The 19,316-nt window shown below is 46.8% G+C and overlaps 1 protein-coding gene across 18 annotated transcripts in view; it reads right to left on the reverse strand.

The window, feature by feature from the left end:
- Window positions 1-19,316, reverse strand: part of DZIP1L (DAZ interacting zinc finger protein 1 like) — a 57,614-nt gene that overhangs the window by 12,138 nt on the left and 26,160 nt on the right. For 16 of the 18 annotated variants that reach the window (XM_025448953.3, XM_025448952.3, XM_049099870.1 and 13 more), the window contains 8 exons: window positions 17,571-17,702; window positions 13,362-13,424; window positions 11,987-12,127; window positions 9,482-9,512; window positions 8,432-8,482; window positions 4,118-4,248; window positions 2,807-3,002; window positions 178-475 (listed from right to left, as the gene is read on the reverse strand). In XM_025448953.3, the coding sequence (XP_025304738.1) occupies window positions 178-475; window positions 2,807-3,002; window positions 4,118-4,248; window positions 8,432-8,482; window positions 9,482-9,512; window positions 11,987-12,127; window positions 13,362-13,424; window positions 17,571-17,702 (1,043 nt within the window). The remainder of the gene's footprint in view (window positions 1-177; window positions 476-2,806; window positions 3,003-4,117; window positions 4,249-8,431; window positions 8,483-9,481; window positions 9,513-11,986; window positions 12,128-13,361; window positions 13,425-17,570; window positions 17,703-19,316) is intronic. The other 2 variants (XM_025448957.2, XM_025448955.2) reach the window with 2 other exon arrangements.

A 19,316-nucleotide genomic window follows, 5' to 3' on the forward strand; every position in this document is an offset into this window, starting at 1 on the left:
GAAGAGATGGGGAAGGAAAGGGTAGGTTTGTCCTGGCTGAGAGCCAAGGACTCGGTCTCTTCATGAGAGCTTGGGATGGACCCCACCTGAGCCCCTCATGTTCACTTCTGTCTCGGTCCCTCACCTGTCTCTGGAGCAGGGCTGCCTGAGGCTGCGAGTGCACAGTGTGGGACTCACCTTAGCCCAGGCCTCTGGGACGCAGGGGAGCCGAAGTGTCCGTGCGCTCTCTGATGTAGAATTGGGGCAGGTACCTGAGCCAAGCCGGGGCCATGGCCTTTGAGGCTCTGACGAGTTTTCACGGGTACCTCTGCCCGCCTGGATGCCAATGCCACAGGACGGGTCTTGGGCTTTGGCTTTGGCTGGGCCTCTTTGATGACCTTGGGGCTCTGCTGCCTTTTTACTAGAAACACACATAGGAATAAGTTCCAGGGCATGACCATGTGGGTCCTCGAGCCTGAAGGGAGGTTCCAGAATGCTAGAAATGGAAAGTCACTCTATCACTCTGTACCGTAATAACCACAGCCAATATAATCATTGCCCCCACCCCCAGGCATCCTGCCGCCTGCCAGACTCGGGCCTTGGGACCCACCCGCGGTCCTCCAAGAGAGACCAGGAGAGAAGCTGGTGTTCCAGGGTCATGTCATCACTCCAGGAGTCCCACAGGAGTCGGCAGGTCTGAAGAGGGGCCCAGCTGGTCCGCAGCTGAGCCCTCCCAGAGCCGACGACCAAGGGGCTGGCCTCACCAACAGCACCTACCCTCTCTACCCACTGGGCCTGCAGCCAGCAGTGCAGGCCACCTGCAGGAAGGCCATGCTGCCACCAGAGGGCGACACACGACCACATGGGCATCCAGAGCCACCAAGTCCCCCCAAACTTGTGGGTGGCAGGAGTGCTAAAGGCAGGCCCGCAGACCCTCCTTTTTCTGAATGGCATCAAGTCCCATTAGGGCAGGATGGGAGGCAGGGGGATCCGGGATCAGCTTTTTTCTTTTTTTTTTTCTTTTTTTTTTTTATGGAAAGGGACGTGCATTGCAGGGGTCAGGGTAAGTAAGTACTGTTCCACTGTCCCCATGAAACGCACGTGCTGGGCTGTCACTGGGTAAAACCTGTTTCTGACTGTGGTTCAAGATAGAAAGCATCTGGAATACACTGCTCTCAGATAATGCACTGACACAGAAGTGGATCTCCTAGGACGGGCAGGCCGGAGGGAAGGGGAAAGCAGACCAACTGGCTGAGCAAAGTAAGGACAGCTAACTACTGCACACGGACGACAGCACCCACCGAGCCCAGAGCCCTTAGGAGAGTGTCCTTCTCCTTCCTCTCCCGAGGCTGCGAGAGATCCAGGCACTCAATCGACACCCACAGTTCCACGGAAGGAAGGGGTAGGTGCAAACCCAGGTCATGGGCCACCCCAAATCTAGGACTCATGCCACTCATGGGCCGGTCTCATTCCACAGCTTTGGCCCAGAACAAAAGCAACACTATCTAAGCAAGATCAGAGGTGCCCGTTCACACAACACTTACGGGACCTAGGAAAGGAGCATGTGGGCATAGGCTGGAAAGAGAAATCTAGAAAATGCTGTGAACACACGGCACTCATCTCACACCTCCAGGACCCACCCTGTAGAAGGTAGGGCTCCAGGACCCGGGAAGAGGAGACAGCCCAGTGGGTGGCTCTCACTTCAGGCTTTCTGACCACAGGAGCAAGGGCTGCATGGGAGGGGCCCCTGGTGGAACAAGGTACCCTTCCTCTTTGGGAAGCCTATCCTCAGAGGATGCCTCTGTTCCTCCTCCTTGTCTCCCCACCTCCTCTCTCCCCTAAGCCTACACCCCGCCCCACCCTGCCCCTGTGCTTGGCCTCATCACGCCTCCTTGTCCCCTCTGGTTTCCCAGCTGAGGTGGCAAGGCTTGGCACAGATCAGCCTCAGTAGATTTTAAAATGAGTGGTCTCTGTACCAACTAAAATCATCTCTCATATCCCTAGAGAACGTGGTCTACACTCTCGAAAATTCCTTAGCATGGAGAGTTCAGTTTGGGTCTCCCTGGATATGAGGAGATCAGAGAATCAGTGTGTCCCTCTGGCCACATAGGAGGGGAAGGAGCTAGAGCATCGTCCTGCATGAAGAGCTTCAGACCCCCTGAAGCCCTCCCTAAAGCCCCCAATTTCAGCAGCCTGGTAGATCTGGGAATCCGCTAGAAATGGGGGGAGGACTCTCGTCCTAGGAACACAAGCTCCCTTGCTTTCTCAGTTCCTTGAGGAAAGAGACTAGAGGATCCTCAGCCACACCCTGAATCCTCCCCAAGAACCAACTGGGCCTTTCCTTGTCACAATGCCCAGGGACAAAGCAGTTGCTGTGATCTGGCCTAGGAAACCAGGCCCAAGCTCTGAGGATGTTTCGGTGGGCAGAACTCACCCAGCCTCTCACACCCTCTCCTAGCATGCTCCCTAGCACACTTTTCATCTGATCCGCATCTGCCTCTACCTGCAGCCCCAGCTCTCTCAGGCCTTGGGGCTCCTCCCAGCACTGCCAATGCCCCGCTTGAGAGCCACAAACTAAGTGGGCTATTCTCTGTTGGAGGGAAATTTAACTTGTGGTCAAAGCAAGAAAGCAGCACAGAGCTAAGCTGCTAAATGGGGCAGCAAGCTCAGGACTGACCACAGGCTCTACCTCTGGCTCTCCTCCACCTTCCCCGGGTGACCCTTTACAGCAATGCCCTGCTGGGGCAGGGAGTCCACCCTCCTTGTGTGCAAACAAGCCTGGGTCCTCCTGGTCACAGCCCCCAAGCAAGCCCTTTCACCAGCTCACCTGGAGCCTTGGTGTCCAGCTGGAATCTCAGGGTCCTTTCTTTTTTCTGTTTCTTCTTCGCTTTGCTTGTGACTTCTTTGTCAAACTGTACCCTCAGACTCAGAAATTCAGAATATTTCTGTGTGTTCTGCACCTGCTGGAATCTCAGGAAGGGCTTGAGTTGCTGGAGAGTTTTAGTGGAGATTCTCTTTTTATTCTAAAAAAGACAGAAGTTCCCTTTTGGAGACAGAAGCCCCTGTTTTCTAAGGGGGAGCCTAAGCCTCTCATATCTGCTGTTGGCCTAGGAGGCACTGTGATCAGCACCGGGGGCTTTCTGGGAGAGGACAGGGTGAGCATCAGAGCAGGGTGGACTGTAGTAAGTGTGGTGCTTTAGGGTCTGGGAGCCTCATCAAAACATGCATGGCAGGATGATGCAAAGGGACTACATGCAACTCCAGTGACATCATGGCTCACAGAGCTTAGATGGGGCCGCCTTTCCACCACCCGACTGCATATGAGCAAGGAGACCACAGCTTGCTCCTTTTTGTACCTCAGACACTATCGCTGTGCTATGCATGTTATTCTCCATGGCTGAGAACATTTGAAAAATCAACTGCAAGAAACAAAAGCCGAGTAACTTTCTGAGACCTAGTGGAAGTTGTCTGGGCTTTTGGCATCCACCCAGAGCCCAAGAGGATTCATTCAAGGTTAGAAAGAAATGTTTTAATCCAATCTGATCACAGGGATCACAGAGCCAAAGTTGGATGGAATGGTAGTTGAAAGCAGTCAAATATTGACGTTTCCATTTAATAATATATTTCATCAGTGTGTTTAATGATAAAATGCACGCTCTGGTTAAACCCTAGCATGGGGAAACAATGGCATCCAAATACCAATTTGTACCAGATGTAACTTTCAGTGTCTGCCTCACCCACAGGCACTTGCTGAGTGGCCACGTGTGCCACTGATGACGGACACCTCATCCAGGGGACCCTTCCAGGGGGTAGACTGAGCCAATTAAATCCCCTCTGTCAGAAACAGGCACAGAAGAAAGCAGCCAATGAGTGGAGAGCACAGAGAGGTCAGGGCGCAGGGTGACAACCCAAGAAACCACTGGAAACAGAGAAGAGAGGCCACAGCACTGCCATGAGATGAGGAAAAGCTGTGTGGCTTATATTCCCGGACAAGAAAGGTGAAAGAAAGGTGCCCCAAATGGAACAAATATGATGAATGAGCCTACACTGTTAAGAGCAATCAAGCATTTGTCAGGTTAAGAACACTGTATCTAAACGGTAGGTAGCAGCCCTTACAAACAGTGCCCCGGGGGCTTACTTTCGCTATCCCCATGATTTCCAGCTTCTTTTCCAGGGTTTTCTCCAGGATTGACCTGACCTTCAGCAGGGTGGGGTCTGGCCTCAGAGATGCCAGCATCTTCTGCTGGTCACCTCGGGAGTTCTTCAGATCTGCAGCACACAACAATCACCAAGGTCAGCCTGGATGCCCAAAATCTCCATTCCCAAAGCCCCGCTGCACCTGCCTGTCCCTCACTAGCCCATGACCCCGGTCTCTGGCCAGCGAGCCCAGGGCCACTGACCCCACCTGAGTGTCCATCTCAGAAGCTGGGGTGTTTCTGCGGCTGGATACCACTACTTCTGACTGCCTACACACCTGCAGGATTCCCAGCCCCTGCCAGTCTGGACCTCCAAGATCTGGGCTCAGTTCTGCCCCAGTTAACTCAGAACTTTTGGGCTTCTGACTTGATCTTGAGTCCTGGCAGCAGGTCATTCTCAAGCTCCATCCCTCCCACTGCCCAGTTTTATTGAGACATAATTGACATACAGCAGTGTGTAGGTTTCAGGTGTACAACGTAATGACTTAAATATATTCTGAGATTATTATCACAGTAAGTTTAGTTAGCATCCACCCTCTCACATAGATACAAAAGAAAAAAGGAAAAACAATTTTCCCCTTGTGACGGAAACTCTTGGGGTCTACTCTCTTGACAGCTTTCCTGTACACCTCACAGTGGCCTGTCAGCACCGTCATCACGTCCCTGGTATCCCTAGTACTCATTTCACCTCCCACTGGAAGTTTATACCTTTTGACCACCTTCCTCCAATCCTTTCCCTCTACTCCCCACCTCTAGTAACCACAAATTATGATTCTTTTTTTCTATGAGTTTGGTTTTTGGTTTGTTTGTTTAGGTTCTCATATAAGGAAGATTAAACAGCATTTGCCTTTCTCTTTCTGACTTATTTCATTTAACATAATGACCTCCAGGTCCATCCATGTTGTCATAAATGGCAGGATTTCCCTCCTTTTATGGCAAATATTCCACTGTATATATATCTACCTCAACCTCATTATCCATTCATCCATCAATGAATGCTTAGGCTATCTCCATATCTTGGCTAAATAGATTCCTAGCCCTGGTTGCTTCCCGCTCCAGTGTAATCCTGACCCCAGCCAATGCCCTCATCCTACTGCTATACCAGGTTCTGTTCCCATCCAGGGGATAAAATGCTGGACGGGATAGACACCATAAACTCCCTTCAAGTTTACTGCCTATAGAGATCAGAGATTCACCCTCCAACTGTAGTATATCAGAACCACATGAGTAAAAAAATGCACATTCCCTGGCCCCACCCTCCAGAATGTCTGATTCCATAGGTCTAGGGAAGGGCTCTGGAATCTGCCTTTTAGCTTGCCTAAATGATTATAGTTGAAGGTGAACCACAGGCCATTCTGCAAGAAATACTGACCCAGAGGATAACAACATAAGCAATTACAATAAAATACGGTAACTGCTACAAAGGGGCCTTCCAAGGTGAGTCACAGAAGTCCTCCCAGAAGTGCTTTTCAGGGCCAGTGTGAGGCAGGGGGTGGGAGGGAAGATGAGCACACTGCCCTTAGAGCTGAACCAGCCCTTTGATTCACTCAATAGACATTTTCTGACAAGTAATATGGAGTATGAACAGGCCAGTACTGGGTAATGGGGACATAGAAGAAAACCCTCAAGGAGCTCACATTCCAGGGTGGTACCCTGGCAGCATATTCGAATCTCTAGGCTCCAACCCAAACTAATTATACCAGAATCTGAAAGTGGGCCCTAGGCTTCAATATTTATTTTTAAAACTCTCCAGATCTTCTAACAAACAGCCAAGCCTGAGAACCAATTGTATTAGAGCAATGGTTCTCAAAGTGTGAGCTTCAGCATCACCACATATTAGAGATGAGGATTTTCAAGGGCACCTAAGTGGCTCAGTTGGTTAAGTATCTGCCTTCGACTCAAGTCATGATCTCAACGTCCTGGGATCAAGCCCCATGGCGGGCTCCCTGCTCAGTAGAGAGCCTGCTTCTTCCCCTCCCTTTGCCCCTCCCCCCACTCGTGTTCTCTCTCTCTCAAATAAATAATTAAAGTCTCTAAGAAAGAAATGCAGATATTCAGCTCCCACTCCAACCCAACTGAAACAACATGGATGTGGAGCCCAGAAATCTGTGTTTTCACAAGCCTCCCTCTACCAGGTTGATTCTCCTCCATCAAGTCTACACTGGGGCATGAGCCCCAACCTTGACTACGCATTGGAATCACCAGGAGCTTTAAAAAGAAAAAAAATATATATATATATATATATTTTATATATTTTTACTTATTTTAGAAAGAGAAAGTACAAGCGGGGAGAGGGGCAGAGGGAGACAGAGAACCTCTAGTAGGCTCTCCACAAAGCCCAAAGGGGGGCTCCATCTCATGGAGAGAATGAGATCATGACCTGAGCAGAAATCAAGAGTCGGCACTTAACCAACTGAGCCACCCAGGCACCCCACCAGGAGTTTTAAATACTACTGAACCTGGAACCTACCCCCTATATGTTCTGATTCGGGGGGGGGGAGGGGCGCTGGTGTGGTTCTCGAAGAGTAACAAGTGACCTTCATGATTCTTAATGTGCAGCCAGATGCAGAGAGCCACTAATCTGATGGTGGTTCTCCAACTTGAGCATAAATCAGAATGCCCTGGAGGGTGGGCAAATCAGAATGCCCTGAAGGCTGCTGGATCCCACCCCAGAACTTCTGATTCTGTTTATGTGGGATAGGGCTGAGAATTCAAAATTTTTCATTTCTAACAAGTTCCCAAGTGACACGGCTTCTGCTGATCTGGGACTAGAAGAGGCAGGCAGGCACATAAAGAGGCCAAGCACAGTGTGACCAGTATGGGAGACCTCCACTGTGTGTGACAAGATGGGACAGGTTGGGGTCAGCCGAAGCATCCTCCTCAGCCTCCCTTTCTCTAGAACTCGGCACTCCCTGTTGGAGGATTTGGCTCATCCCCTCTATGGACCACAACAGGTTCAGTAACAGGTTGTGTTACTCAATGGATACCTTCCCCAAAAGTTATGTGCGACTCTAATTTTTACTAATTAATTTCAAGGTTGATGCACAGAGTGGGGGTAAGGGTAGTAGCGGACAGGTAAATAAATTTTGGTTCATCCACCCAATACTGTAAAGCCCTGAAAAAAATAATGAAGCAACTCTGTATAAAGGAATATGAAATGATTTCCAAATAAGTTGTTTCGAAAATAAATAACCAAATACAGATCAGTATATATAGTTTGATCCCATTTTGGGAAAAAAGGAGGAAAAAAGCATACATATATGTGCTTATATTTGCACCAAATATCTCTGGAAAGATATGCTATGCTATGCTATGAGAAGCCATAGCAGTACAATCTCAGGGTGGAAACTGGATAGCCCAGTAGGAGGGAGACCAAATGCTTACCACATACACCCTTTTGCTTGCTTCCTTGCTTTTTTGCTTTTTTCCTAAGAGCAGAGGTTACTATCTCTAAGTAAAGAAAAAATATTACATAAAAAAAAAAATGCCCTATGGTGAATGAACTCTTTGGTGACACAAGTAAAACCCCTTCCTGCGTGAATCTGTTGGGTCACTTTGGAAGTGTATACCATAGGCTGGCTCAAGAGGGCAGGCCCTGGTCAGTGGGTCAGCTGTGAGTACTCCCTCATCTTTCTTGGGAGCTCCTTCTCCCCATCTATCCCAGGAACTCCCTGCAGTCTTTTTTTTTTTTTTTTTCCAGTTCTCCTTTGCATCCCCTTGAAACATCTGGTTGAAATCTCTCTGCATATCAGATCATCATGGAATGGAATGACTAGAAACAGCAGGTGCCCAGTGCCGTGAAGAGGGAGCCGAGGCAGATTCCTGTGTGAGCAAATCCCTGCATGGTAGCTCGGCCCTGCGTGCTCTGTTCAACATGCAGAATAAAACCCCGCAGGCCGTGTTAAGCCAGCACAGAGAGCCCTCATCCTCTGTCCTGACAGTACAAAGGGGATAGGCGGTGGGACTGGCACAGGGGACAGGCTATGCATCCGACACCTTCCAAATCCTGCCTCCTCCCACCTGCTGGCTCTGTGACTCTGGGCAAGTCATGGACCCCTCTGGTTTGCACATGGCATGTTAGTGCCTGCATGTAACACGCCCCACTCACACAAGCTGCTTGAGAAATATTTATCTCATGTCCCTACTTCCCTTCCCTGAAGCTTCAGGTCACCACAGACACAGTGAAGTAGACACAGGGTAAACAATGAGGACAAATCTGCGTCCTGCATTAGACACCGGGAAGAGTCAGGCCTCACCCTCACTGGAAGAGTCTTCTGGTTCCACAGCCTTTGGGCCCTTACAGGTCCCTGAGGAGAGCAACAACAGTTAGTGGTCCCCATGCCCTGGACCCCATCACTGACTTAGAGGAAAGGATGGGACATCATGTGAGTCCCAACCACAAAGAGTAAGCCCTCCTGTGCTTTCTTCACTAGGGAGAGGCAGGCTGGAACGGTGGTCACAAGCTCAGACACCGGGAGCCAGAGAGACCAGAGTCCATGGTCCAGCTCTGCCCATCACTAGCCGCGCACAACATGGGGAGTCCTGGAACCTCACCAAGCCCCAGCCTCCTCATCTAGAAAGTGAGGATGATAATGCCCATCCCCACATTAAATTTTAGGGATGATGTAATTAGACAATGAATCTAAAGTGCTTGGCAAAGCGCATGGCACACATCCTAGCCCCAGCCCTCAGGATGTTCGGGGCCACAGGGATAGTGCCTCTCTGAACTGGTTGCAAAGCTGGGAAAGACACGTCTGACCTAGAGGCAGGGAATGGTGAGAGACGTGTGGGTTTGCAAGAAAAGGCAGGAGAGTGGCTAAAAAGAAGACAGAAGAAGTGGGATGGAGTAGGAAGGGCCAGGTTTCATAAGCGGCTGGCCAAGGTCTTCCAAGCAGGGACAGTCCCCTGTAGGTTACCGGCTCCCTTTAGACACCAGCACTACATCCGTTAGACACACACACACACACACCACAGTAACACACCAGGGTGCCCCAGGGGAAGACAGCACATACTCTAAATAGGCCACAATCACATCGATTTGGGGTCAACTTGTTACACACTGGGACCAAGGTGAAAGTGAGTATCTCGAACCACAGGCACGAGGAATTAGAGAAAACCTCTTCATGAACCCCACTCCATCAATCACTTCCTCCAGGGTCCTCACCCTTCCCGATGTCTCCACCACCCCACAGAGAAGAGCAGCCACCACCCCCACCCTCATTCTATAGCCTGACTGGTGGGGAAAAGAGAGAGAAGAGGCCAAGACAACAGCCAAGACTGTGACAAAATACCCCATGTGGACTTACCCTCCTTCTTCCTGAGAGACATGGTCCAAATCTACAAAGATGCAAACAGAGCAGGTTACAGCCAGCAGGAAACTCTGCTCTGAGCAGTGGGGCTGCCTGGCACCATAAAGAAGGGACACCCACTGTTTCTGTGCCACCCACTGGGAACTAGAAGGAGCTCTGAGTACACTGCCCCAACCCCCCAGCACATCCCCCCACCATCCATACGTGAGAGGGGATGGCACCAAGGCTGAATGGCAGCAAGCAGGATGCCATCAGGCTTCATTTCCCCACAGTGGGGAAGCAAGAATGCCCCCTCTTCAGAAAGAGAGTGTGACTTGAAGGTCAGGAGTCCCACGCAAGCAGAGTGAGACAGGCACATAGCAATACTAACGGTACAACCAGAGTGAGGGGCTCCCTCCCCTGAGGTGGGCATCTGAGCTGAGTGCCCCCTGGGAGGACAGAGGCATGATATGGACAGTCACTAAATTGTCTGCCCAGCCCCCCTTTCCCAGAAGGTGCCTCCTTTCACACAACTGCACACGGGACAGCCACTTGTGATATGACCCCACGCCACAGCCACAGCTGACTGTCTAGGTTGGGCCAGAGAACTGAACTGGTGAAGTCGAGAGCCAGTGGCAGCCAACTGGTTTTGGTTTTCTTTGTTTACATGTTTGCTTTTTTGTTTTGCCACATGGGACAAATATGATGTGAAAGCCGATCTTTAAAATAAAAGAAAAAGTTGAAACAGATCTAGAGAAAAGAACAGAGACACACAGCAAAAGAAAACTTCTGATGACATTCATGTCTCTGGTTCCAGTTAATCCCAGATTCAGCTGCTCTCCTGCCTTGAACTCTCTAAGACATCCTGTCTATCTTTATGACAAACCCCCTCTTCTGCTTAAGCTTGAGTTGTTTTTTTATTATCTGCTGATGAATGACACATCCAATGTCGGTTTCCAACTATTTCCTCCTTTGCCTGCCTCTATTCTAGAGACTCTAAACTATTTGCTTTCCAACCTTCCTTGCAGCTATGGTTATCCATGTAATATGGCTATGACCAATAAAATATAAGCAAAGTGTTAGGAAGGGGCCTTTTCCTCAAATTTTTCTATTGAAATATTGTTGTGATGGTTGGGGCTATGGCAACCATCTTGCAATTATGAGAGTCAAGCTTAAGAACAGAGTCACCATGCTGAAGATGGTAAAAAGAAAAACTGAGTCTGGATTTCCAATGGCATAATTTTACTGTCAAACCAAGGCCGCCAACTGTCACCTCTTTTGCTGTTACGATAAAAATAAACTATTAACCTATTCTAAGTACATGGTTAACCAATGGGTTCCTTAGTGAAATATTTGCAAACAAGAATCCTGGGTAACAGAAGAAGAAATCTCCAGACTGGACCCGAGGTGGCCAAAGCAATGAAGAGCCAAGTGAGGGGACAACAGTAAAAAGAAAAGCAGCAGGGGAGGAAGTTAGATATGTTACCTGGGTGAAGTAAGGCTGAGAGAACAGAAAAGCAAAAATAGCTGGGATGCAGGATTAAGAAAACTGAACTAGTGACAGCAGGTGCTCTGCTCAGAGAATCTGTGTGAATGGTGGCATCAGAACCATGGCAAGGACCCCAGGCCACAGAGGGGCCCCTCTGATGGCAGCTACCCCTCTCTGCTGACCTGCACCTCAGAAAGGGGAGCTGAGCCTGGAGTAGGCAGAGAGGTGGAGAGTCCTAGGGGCCAGTTCTAGGAGAGAGGTGCTTCGTGATAGGTGTCTTATAGATCATATTAGTTTATCCGACAGTCTCATCAGAGGCAGTTAATTTAGGGAAAGGGTACTAATACCCTCAGGAAAGTATGCGTGAGAACACAGTGAAAAGAGCACAAGCTTTGCATTCCACTGCCTGGCCAGGGCTGGATCCTCCCTGGCTCTTACAGGGTGTGCTATGTGAACCCAAGGGAGGCACCTGACTTCACCAGCCTGCCCCGTCATCTGTCAGGTGAAGATGGGGGAAAGCCAACATCTGCCTTAAAGGGCAGTCGTGAGGTTTAAATGAGGAAATAAGCAAGTATCAACCAACTGCTGGACCTTACATAGTCTCTGGTGTTAGCGTAAACCTAGTAACACCGCCCTTAAGGACAAGGTGCATCTTCAGCCTCGAAAGAGAGAGGCTGCATCCTCATAATCCTGTATCCCCTGAAGCCTAAGGACTATTCTCTCTCCTTAAAGAGCCTCACTGGGCACCTGGGTGGCTCAACGGTTGAGCGTCTACCTTTGGCTCAGGGCATGATCCCAGTGTCCTGGGATCGAGTCCCACATCAGGCTCCCCACAGGGAGCCTGCTTCTCCCTCTCTCTCGGTGTCTCTAATGAATTAATTTAATTTAATTTAATTTAATTTAATTTAATTTAATTTAATTTAAAAAGCCTCACACTAATGAGACCACTACTGAGTTCTAGAAATTGAAGGAGATCCTCACAGAAACAAGATCTAAGGGCCTGGGGGCCTTGCTGGGAGAAGGGACAGACTTACCGTCTGCTTCTGGGAGGCAATGCAACTAGCATATTTCTGGAGCTGGTCGTGGAGAGCATTGATTTGCTGCTGGGACTGGGCAGCTGCTTTCTGCTGATCCTCAAACATGTAGGCCTGGAGCCTTTCCTTTTGCTCCTGCAGCTGGGGGGCACAGGACACTCAGTCATTATCGCAGGGATCCCTGAGTGCCCAGTATCTGCAGACCTGCATCTTTAGGCAAATGCTGGCTGCGATTTCACCTGAAGCAGTGGTAGAGGGTCTCCAGACCTGGGCAGGTGACTTTCTAACAAGACAGACTACTTTCTAGTTTGGGGACATTTTCAAGCTATGCTCGAGGTTAGCAAGAATTGGATACAAGCCTCTAAGACCAAGGCAGAAAGGCTCTCTGTCCAGTGTGGCAACCCACAAAAGGACAGTCCAATAACTTGAGGCCATTCAGAAGTCATCAAATGATGTTTTTAGGTAAAAAGAAAAGGTGAAGAAAATATGGTCACATGCTGTTGCACGAGGAGAGAGAAAATGAGAACTGTTTCTAATTGCAAAAAGAAACTCTAGAAAAATACACAAGAGAGCAGTGAAAGTGATCAGCTGTGGGGTGGGTGCTGGGCAGGTATGGATGATGGAGATGGGCTGGAAATGAACCTTAATATATTTCAGTGCATTGTACTGAGTGTATCTTAATATATCTCTACCACTTTGGGAATAAATTGAAATGTATTTCCCATTTTAAGACGTTTCAAATAAAATCAAACCATCAGATGGGAATTACTGGAAATGGAGGTGTCTATCTCGCTCTAGCCTCTGATCTGAGGACTTTTCATCTTCTGAGCTTCCCGCAGGCAGCTCCTGGGGCTCTGGTTAATCGGCTTCCTCCTCAACTTGCTTTCTCCTTGGGGGCATTTTCATAGAAGCTGTTTTCTCATCCTGAGGCCTGCTGCTCTCTGTTCCCTGGTCTCCATATCTGAGCCCTTCCATTTGACTCCCCCTGAATATGGCTGAAGTCCACAGCCACCCGGTTCTCTCCTGGTGGGGTCAAAGGGCCCAAACATGAAATGACCAGGCAATTCTTCTGAAGTTTCCAGGACAGCTCTCCTTGGAGGGCCTGAAGGGGTCCTTGCATAGGGGACCACAGAGAAGAGCAGATTTGGGGTTCAGAAGAGAAGCCTCGGCAGCCCCAATTCCTGGTCAGGTAGGCTGCTGTCCAGGCAGCTGACTCCTTCCGAGTATTGACGGGGGCCAGCTGCCAGGAAAGCTATCAGCAACAAAACACCAACCAACCAGCTTGAGGAGGGTACTGCTGGAGAATGGGGGTGCCATAGGATGAGACAAGGTCTCAGGAAACCAAGCTCCCCCCAGACCACCCAAGCCAAGCTACCTCTCGCTTCTGAGCTGCATGCTCTTTCTGTAGTTCCTTCATTTTTCTCTTCCATTCTGTTTTCTGAAAAAGATAACTGTTTGACAACTGGGCCTCTAGATATTAAAATATACTCTAAAGCTAAAGGAATTAAAAAGTATTGGCTCGTGATTCAGCAGAGCAGTGAAAAGAATAGAAAGCCCAAAGATGGGGGGGTGGGGGGAATGAAATCTTAGTCTGAAGGAAGATAGATTATTGACAAATGGAGTTCAAACAGGTGATTAACTGCCTGGGGAAAAAAAATATATGATCTTGAATCTTATTTCGTATCTTAAGCCAAATAAGTTGTAGGGGTGTCAAAGATTTAAACTTAAAAAACCGAAGTGACATCAGCAAGGTGGGGCAATGGAAGGTTCCAGCTCTCAAACCGCCCACAGGTGAGGATTCCTTTATGGGAGCCCAGGAATCCAGCAGAGAGTTTCTAGCACCTCAATGGAGCAAAAATAACCTGAGAATAGATTCATTCCAGAGAAGTTTCACTGGCCTACATTTGCTCTGCTCTCCCCAAGGTGGCACAGCTCAGTGCCAAGAGAGACTCTCTCAGCCCGCAATTTTCCCCACAGGGGTAAGTGAGAGTGAGGGAGCACCACTGCCCCAGCCTCCCAGGATGCTGCCCAGGAGGCCCAATTCTGTCCCTCTCAGAACTGAGGGAAAAAGGGCAGAGCTGAATCAGCCTGTGGTGCTGGCATAGCAGATCCAACTGGCTTGTCTGTGGACACGGGGAGGTGTAAGATGAGAAGTTCTTATATGCAACTGATATTAAGTTGTTATCAGCTTAAAATAGACCACTGTACTAGAAGATATTTTATGTAAGCCTCATACTAATCACAAAAAAAAAAACCTATAGCAGATATGCAGAAGATAAAGGAATCAAAGCATACCACTCTAAAATAAAATCATCCAATCAAAAAGGAAGGCAGCAAGAGAGGAGGAAAGGACAAAGCAACCACAAAACAATCTGAAAACAATTTAAAAAATGGCAATAGGAAGTCCTTACCTACCAATAATTACTTTAAATTTAAATGGATTAAGTTCCCTAAGCCAAAGACAGAGTGAGTGAATGAATTAAAAAGAAAAAAAAAAAAAACACAAGATCTGGCTATGTGCTGCCTGTTAAGAGACTCACTTTAAGAACACGCATAGTCTGAAACCAAAGGGATGGAAAAAGATATTCCATGCAAACAGTAACCAAGAGAACAGGGGTAGCTATACTTCCATTAGGTGCTTTAAGTAAAAAACTGTTACAAGAGACAAAGAAGGTCACTATATAATGATAAAGGGGTCAATTCATCAACGGAATACAATTATTAATACATATGCATCCAACATCAGAGCACCTATATACATAAAGCAAATATTAATACAACTAAAGGGAGAAGTTGCAATACAGTAAGAGCATGGGGCTTCCATGGCCCCCTTTCAACAATATAGATCATCCAGACAGAAAACCAATAAGGGAACACTAGACTTGAATAGCACTATAGACCAAATGGACCAGACAGACATATATAGAACACTCTATCCAAAAGGAAAACCATCTATGGAATGGAGAAAATATTCTGCAAACCACATACCTGACAGGGGGTTCATACGCAAAATATAAGGAACTTATACAACTCCGTTAGAAAAAAAAAAAAATTAAGGACCCAAATAGGCATTTCCCCAAAGTTGGCCTACAACATCATTAATCAGCACAGAAATATAAATCAAACCACAATGAGATATCACCTCACACCTGTCAAGACGGCTATTATTTTTTAAAAAACAAAATATAACAAGTGTTGGTCAGGATGTGAAGAAAAGGGAACCTTCATACCATGTTAGTGGCAATGTAAATTGGTATAGTTATTATAGAAAATAGCTATAGAGTGGAAGTGCCTCAAAAAATTCAGAACTGACTTACTCATTTTCCCCAAGTATCTCCCACATATAAACGAGTTATACTTGTTAATAAACCTGTTTACCTGCTGTTAAAAAAAAAGTAAGGGGTACCTGGTGGCTTAGTCAGTTAAGCATCTGACTCTTGATTTTGGCTCAGGTCACGATCTTGGAGTCATGGGATTAGCCCCATATTGGGCTCCATGCTCAGCAGGAAGCCTGCTTCTCCTTCTCCCTCTGCTCCAACCCCTGCTCACATACTCTCTCTCTCTCTCTCTCTCTCTCTCTCTGTCTATCTCAAATAAATAAGATCTTTTAAAAGAATTAAAAATGAAACTACCATAAATTTTGACAATCCCACTTCTTAATATTGATCCAAAAAAACTGAAATCAGGATCTCAAAGAGATACTCACCCCCCCCCATGTTCCCTGCAGCATTATTCACAATAGCCAAAATATGGAAACCTAATAATCCATTGACAGATGAATGGATAAAGCAAACATGGTACATACATACACTGGAATGCTATTCAGCCTTAAAAAAGAAGGAAATCCTACATCAACATGAATGAACCACAAGGACATTACACTAAGTGAAATAAGTCAGACAAGAAAAACACTGCATGATCTCACTTATGTGTGGAATCTAAAATAATCAAACTCATAGAAACAGAGAATGGTGGTTGCCAGGGGTTAAGACGGGGAGAAAATGAAGAGGTTATGGTCAAAGGGAACAAGGTCTGTTATGCAAGATATATTGCTTACTTAAAACTTGCTAAGAAGATAGATCTTATGTTGTGTTATTACCACATACACAATGAAAATAATAATAATAATAATAATAATAATAATAATAATAATAATAAGGATGGGAGGAAACTTTAGGAGGTGATGGCTATATATGACTGTGACTCTGATGGTGGTGATGGTTTCAAGGGTAAATACTTACCTCAAACTCAGAGTTGTGTAAATCAAGTATGTACAACTTTTTACATGCCAATCATACCTCAGTAAAGAGGTATATATGAATGAAGGAATAAATAAGTAAATAAATAAATAAGGCCATAAAGGCAGTAAAAGAAAACACAAAAACATTTTCTTCTTAAACCTCAGGGTGGCCATAAACAAAAGATTGATAATTTGATCATTTGGACCACACAAACATGATTAATTTCATATGGCCTAACCACCATAAACAAAATTAAAGGAACAATGTGGGGAAATAACCCCAAGAATGAGAAAGGGTTGGGTTTAAGTTCCATATATTATACAAACTCTCTCTTTGGTAAGGAAATCAATAGAAAATGAGGCAAAGGATGTAAACAGAGATCACAGGGGAAAAAAAATTAGCTTTTCTTACTGGGAAACTTGTAAAGTAATTAGACCTTAAGCTCTTTCTTAGCAAATCTTAGCAGAAACAGAAGCACCGATGTAGTGACGGTGCCCATGGCCAGCCCTTCCTTGCCATGGAGTGATCAGCGTTGCAGACCATGTCTAGCTGGACTGTTGTAAGATTCATCCAGCAGTGACCAGAGCAGAAGAGCAGACTGCACAGCCTCTCCAACTCCATATCCAGCCTCAGAATGGGGCAGCATGAAATCGGCCAGGAGAAAAGTTACACCATGGAAAATGGCAATGGCTACAAATTAAATCTTTTTAGGTCCCAAGAGTGGTTTTTAAATATATACCATCACCCACTTAGACCCACCCCAAAGTCCTTCAAACCCAGGAGACTGTCACACTTCCTAACAGTTGTTTTCAACTGGGTTGGACTCAAAATGAGGGTAAAGGTACCCAATAAGGGGCATAACCGTATGTATTTTGAGAAGATCCCCGATAAACCTGCTATTGCACCCCTGTATATCACCAGCCTCACGTGAGAACCCTAGGAATCCTACCCAGTGCTTTCACGTACTGGCAGAGGTCTGTAAATATAAAACCTGATACCTCTCAACTTCTGTAAAACCATAGAGCAAAACCGAGAAACTTTGTTAAGAACAACATGATTCGGATCCCTGGGTGGCTCAGCAGTTTAGCGCCTGCCTTTGGCCCAGGGCGCGATCTTAGAGTCCCAGGATCGAGTCCCTTGTCGGGCTCCTGGCACAGAGCCTGCTTCTCCCTCCTCCTGTGTCTCTGCCTCTCCCTCTCTCTCTCTCTATGTCTATCATAAATAAACAAACAAGCAAACAAATAAATAAATAATAAAATGAATGAATGAATGAATGAATGAATCTTTAAAAAAATGAACAACATGATTGGCTATGAGAGAAAAGGCAAAAGTTACCAGCTCACCTGAATGATCATCTTCTCCTTTAGGGCCTGGAGCTCCTGACTCTGCTTGACTTGCACCTGAGACTCATCCAGAAGCAACCTGAGATTAGCCTCCACCATACTGTGGGACTGGGACTGCAGCATCTGCAGTTTCTGAAAAGCCAGGACACAGTTTTATTTAGATGAAGATCTAATCCTGATGTTGCCTTTTATACCTTGAGCAACGTCAGAAGGGCACACCTTAGCCCACCACAAACTCCAGCTTGTCCTCACTAGACATCTACGTGGCTGCGCATACCCACACAAGTCTCATTCTCCCCCACGAGGCTTCCCCTGAGAGCTCACGCTTACACGGGAGAAGCAGGTTCCCGTGGACCAACAGAATTCAAGAGCAGAATTTCAACTATACTGAAATTCAGCTGTACCTGAAACCTGGAGCTCAGCAGACAGCTGCCCCATTTCCTCCTCAGTCTCAAATAGGCTGAAGAGAATCAGACTCTTAGAGCCTCTGGGAGGGTCTCAGGCACTCTGGACCATTCCCTGAGGACTCCTGTCCGTCCTCCCACCAGAAAATGCTGGCTGTCACCAAGAAGGCCTGGCTTTGCATGGCTTGGAGTGGTGTCACCAATACCTAATGATTCCCGAGCTACTAGTATGTAATCTGAAAGAAAAGGCACAGAAAAGTGGATCCAAGAGAAGAGGCCTTTCCACCTATTGTTTTTTTTTTTTGTTTTTTTTTTTAGGATAGTCACACAGAGAGAGAGAGAGGCAGAGAGAGAAGCAGGCTCCATGCACCGGGAACCTGACGTGGGATTCGATCCCAGGTCTCCAGGATCGCGCCCTGGGCCTAAGGCAGGTGCCAAACCGCTGTGCCACCCAGGGATCCCACCTATGGTTATTTTTTTAAACATATCACTGCTGTAGTCACAAAAGGAAATTAGCTCCATCTCTATCATCAAACAAAACTCATAAGCCCTGTTAAAGCTTTAAAGAACTGCAAGTCCCTGAGTTTAACTTGTTCTCATTCTGGCTAATCGTTAACTCCTCTCTACTGCTAGAGCAATATCAGGTACAAATGTTAACCATTTCTAATGGAGTGTTTTTGTAGCGTCAAATGCTTTATCAAGTGTATGCACAACCCTCAGCTTCTGATGTGCCATTTCTGTCTTCACACCGATGCTCACAACAACCAGAGAGCTGGCTCTCTCGGCATAACAAACCTTCATGGCAATTTCCACTCAGCTAGGGACTCCTTTGGCAGCTGGATTTAGTGTACGTCTTATCTAAAGTTCTCTCTGCAGTCAGGTAAAGTAGTGAAAGTAAGCTCACGGGCTTTTGCATCAAGAGGAAATTTTTGAGGAGAAACATCTTCGAAAAGTATTTCCCTCTCCTTGGCCCTCCTGACAGCAAGGGGAATCTTTTTTGTGTAATGAGACGGATGGTCTTACAGTGTTATTCACACTCATTGCCAATGAAATCTTATCTTTTTCTCCCCCAAATTAGGGGGAAAATAACAAAATAATTATCCAAGTACACTGAGAATTGTGTATCCAGTTTGGTTCCTATAATAAAAGTAAAATAATAAAATGTCACATGAGAGGAGATGGGGGAGACATACAAACACAAAAACAATATAAGCAATCCTATAGAGGAAAGACAAAAAAAAAAATTGATGTTCTAATTGAGGAAAATGGGATCTAAGTTAAAAAGAAACCATGGATGGTAAGAATTAGGTCCTCATTCACCAAAAGTTAGAATTTCTGAACC

Source organism: Canis lupus, chromosome 23, assembly GCF_003254725.2.
Source record: "Canis lupus dingo isolate Sandy chromosome 23, ASM325472v2, whole genome shotgun sequence".
Taxonomy (NCBI): domain Eukaryota; kingdom Metazoa; phylum Chordata; class Mammalia; order Carnivora; family Canidae; genus Canis; species Canis lupus.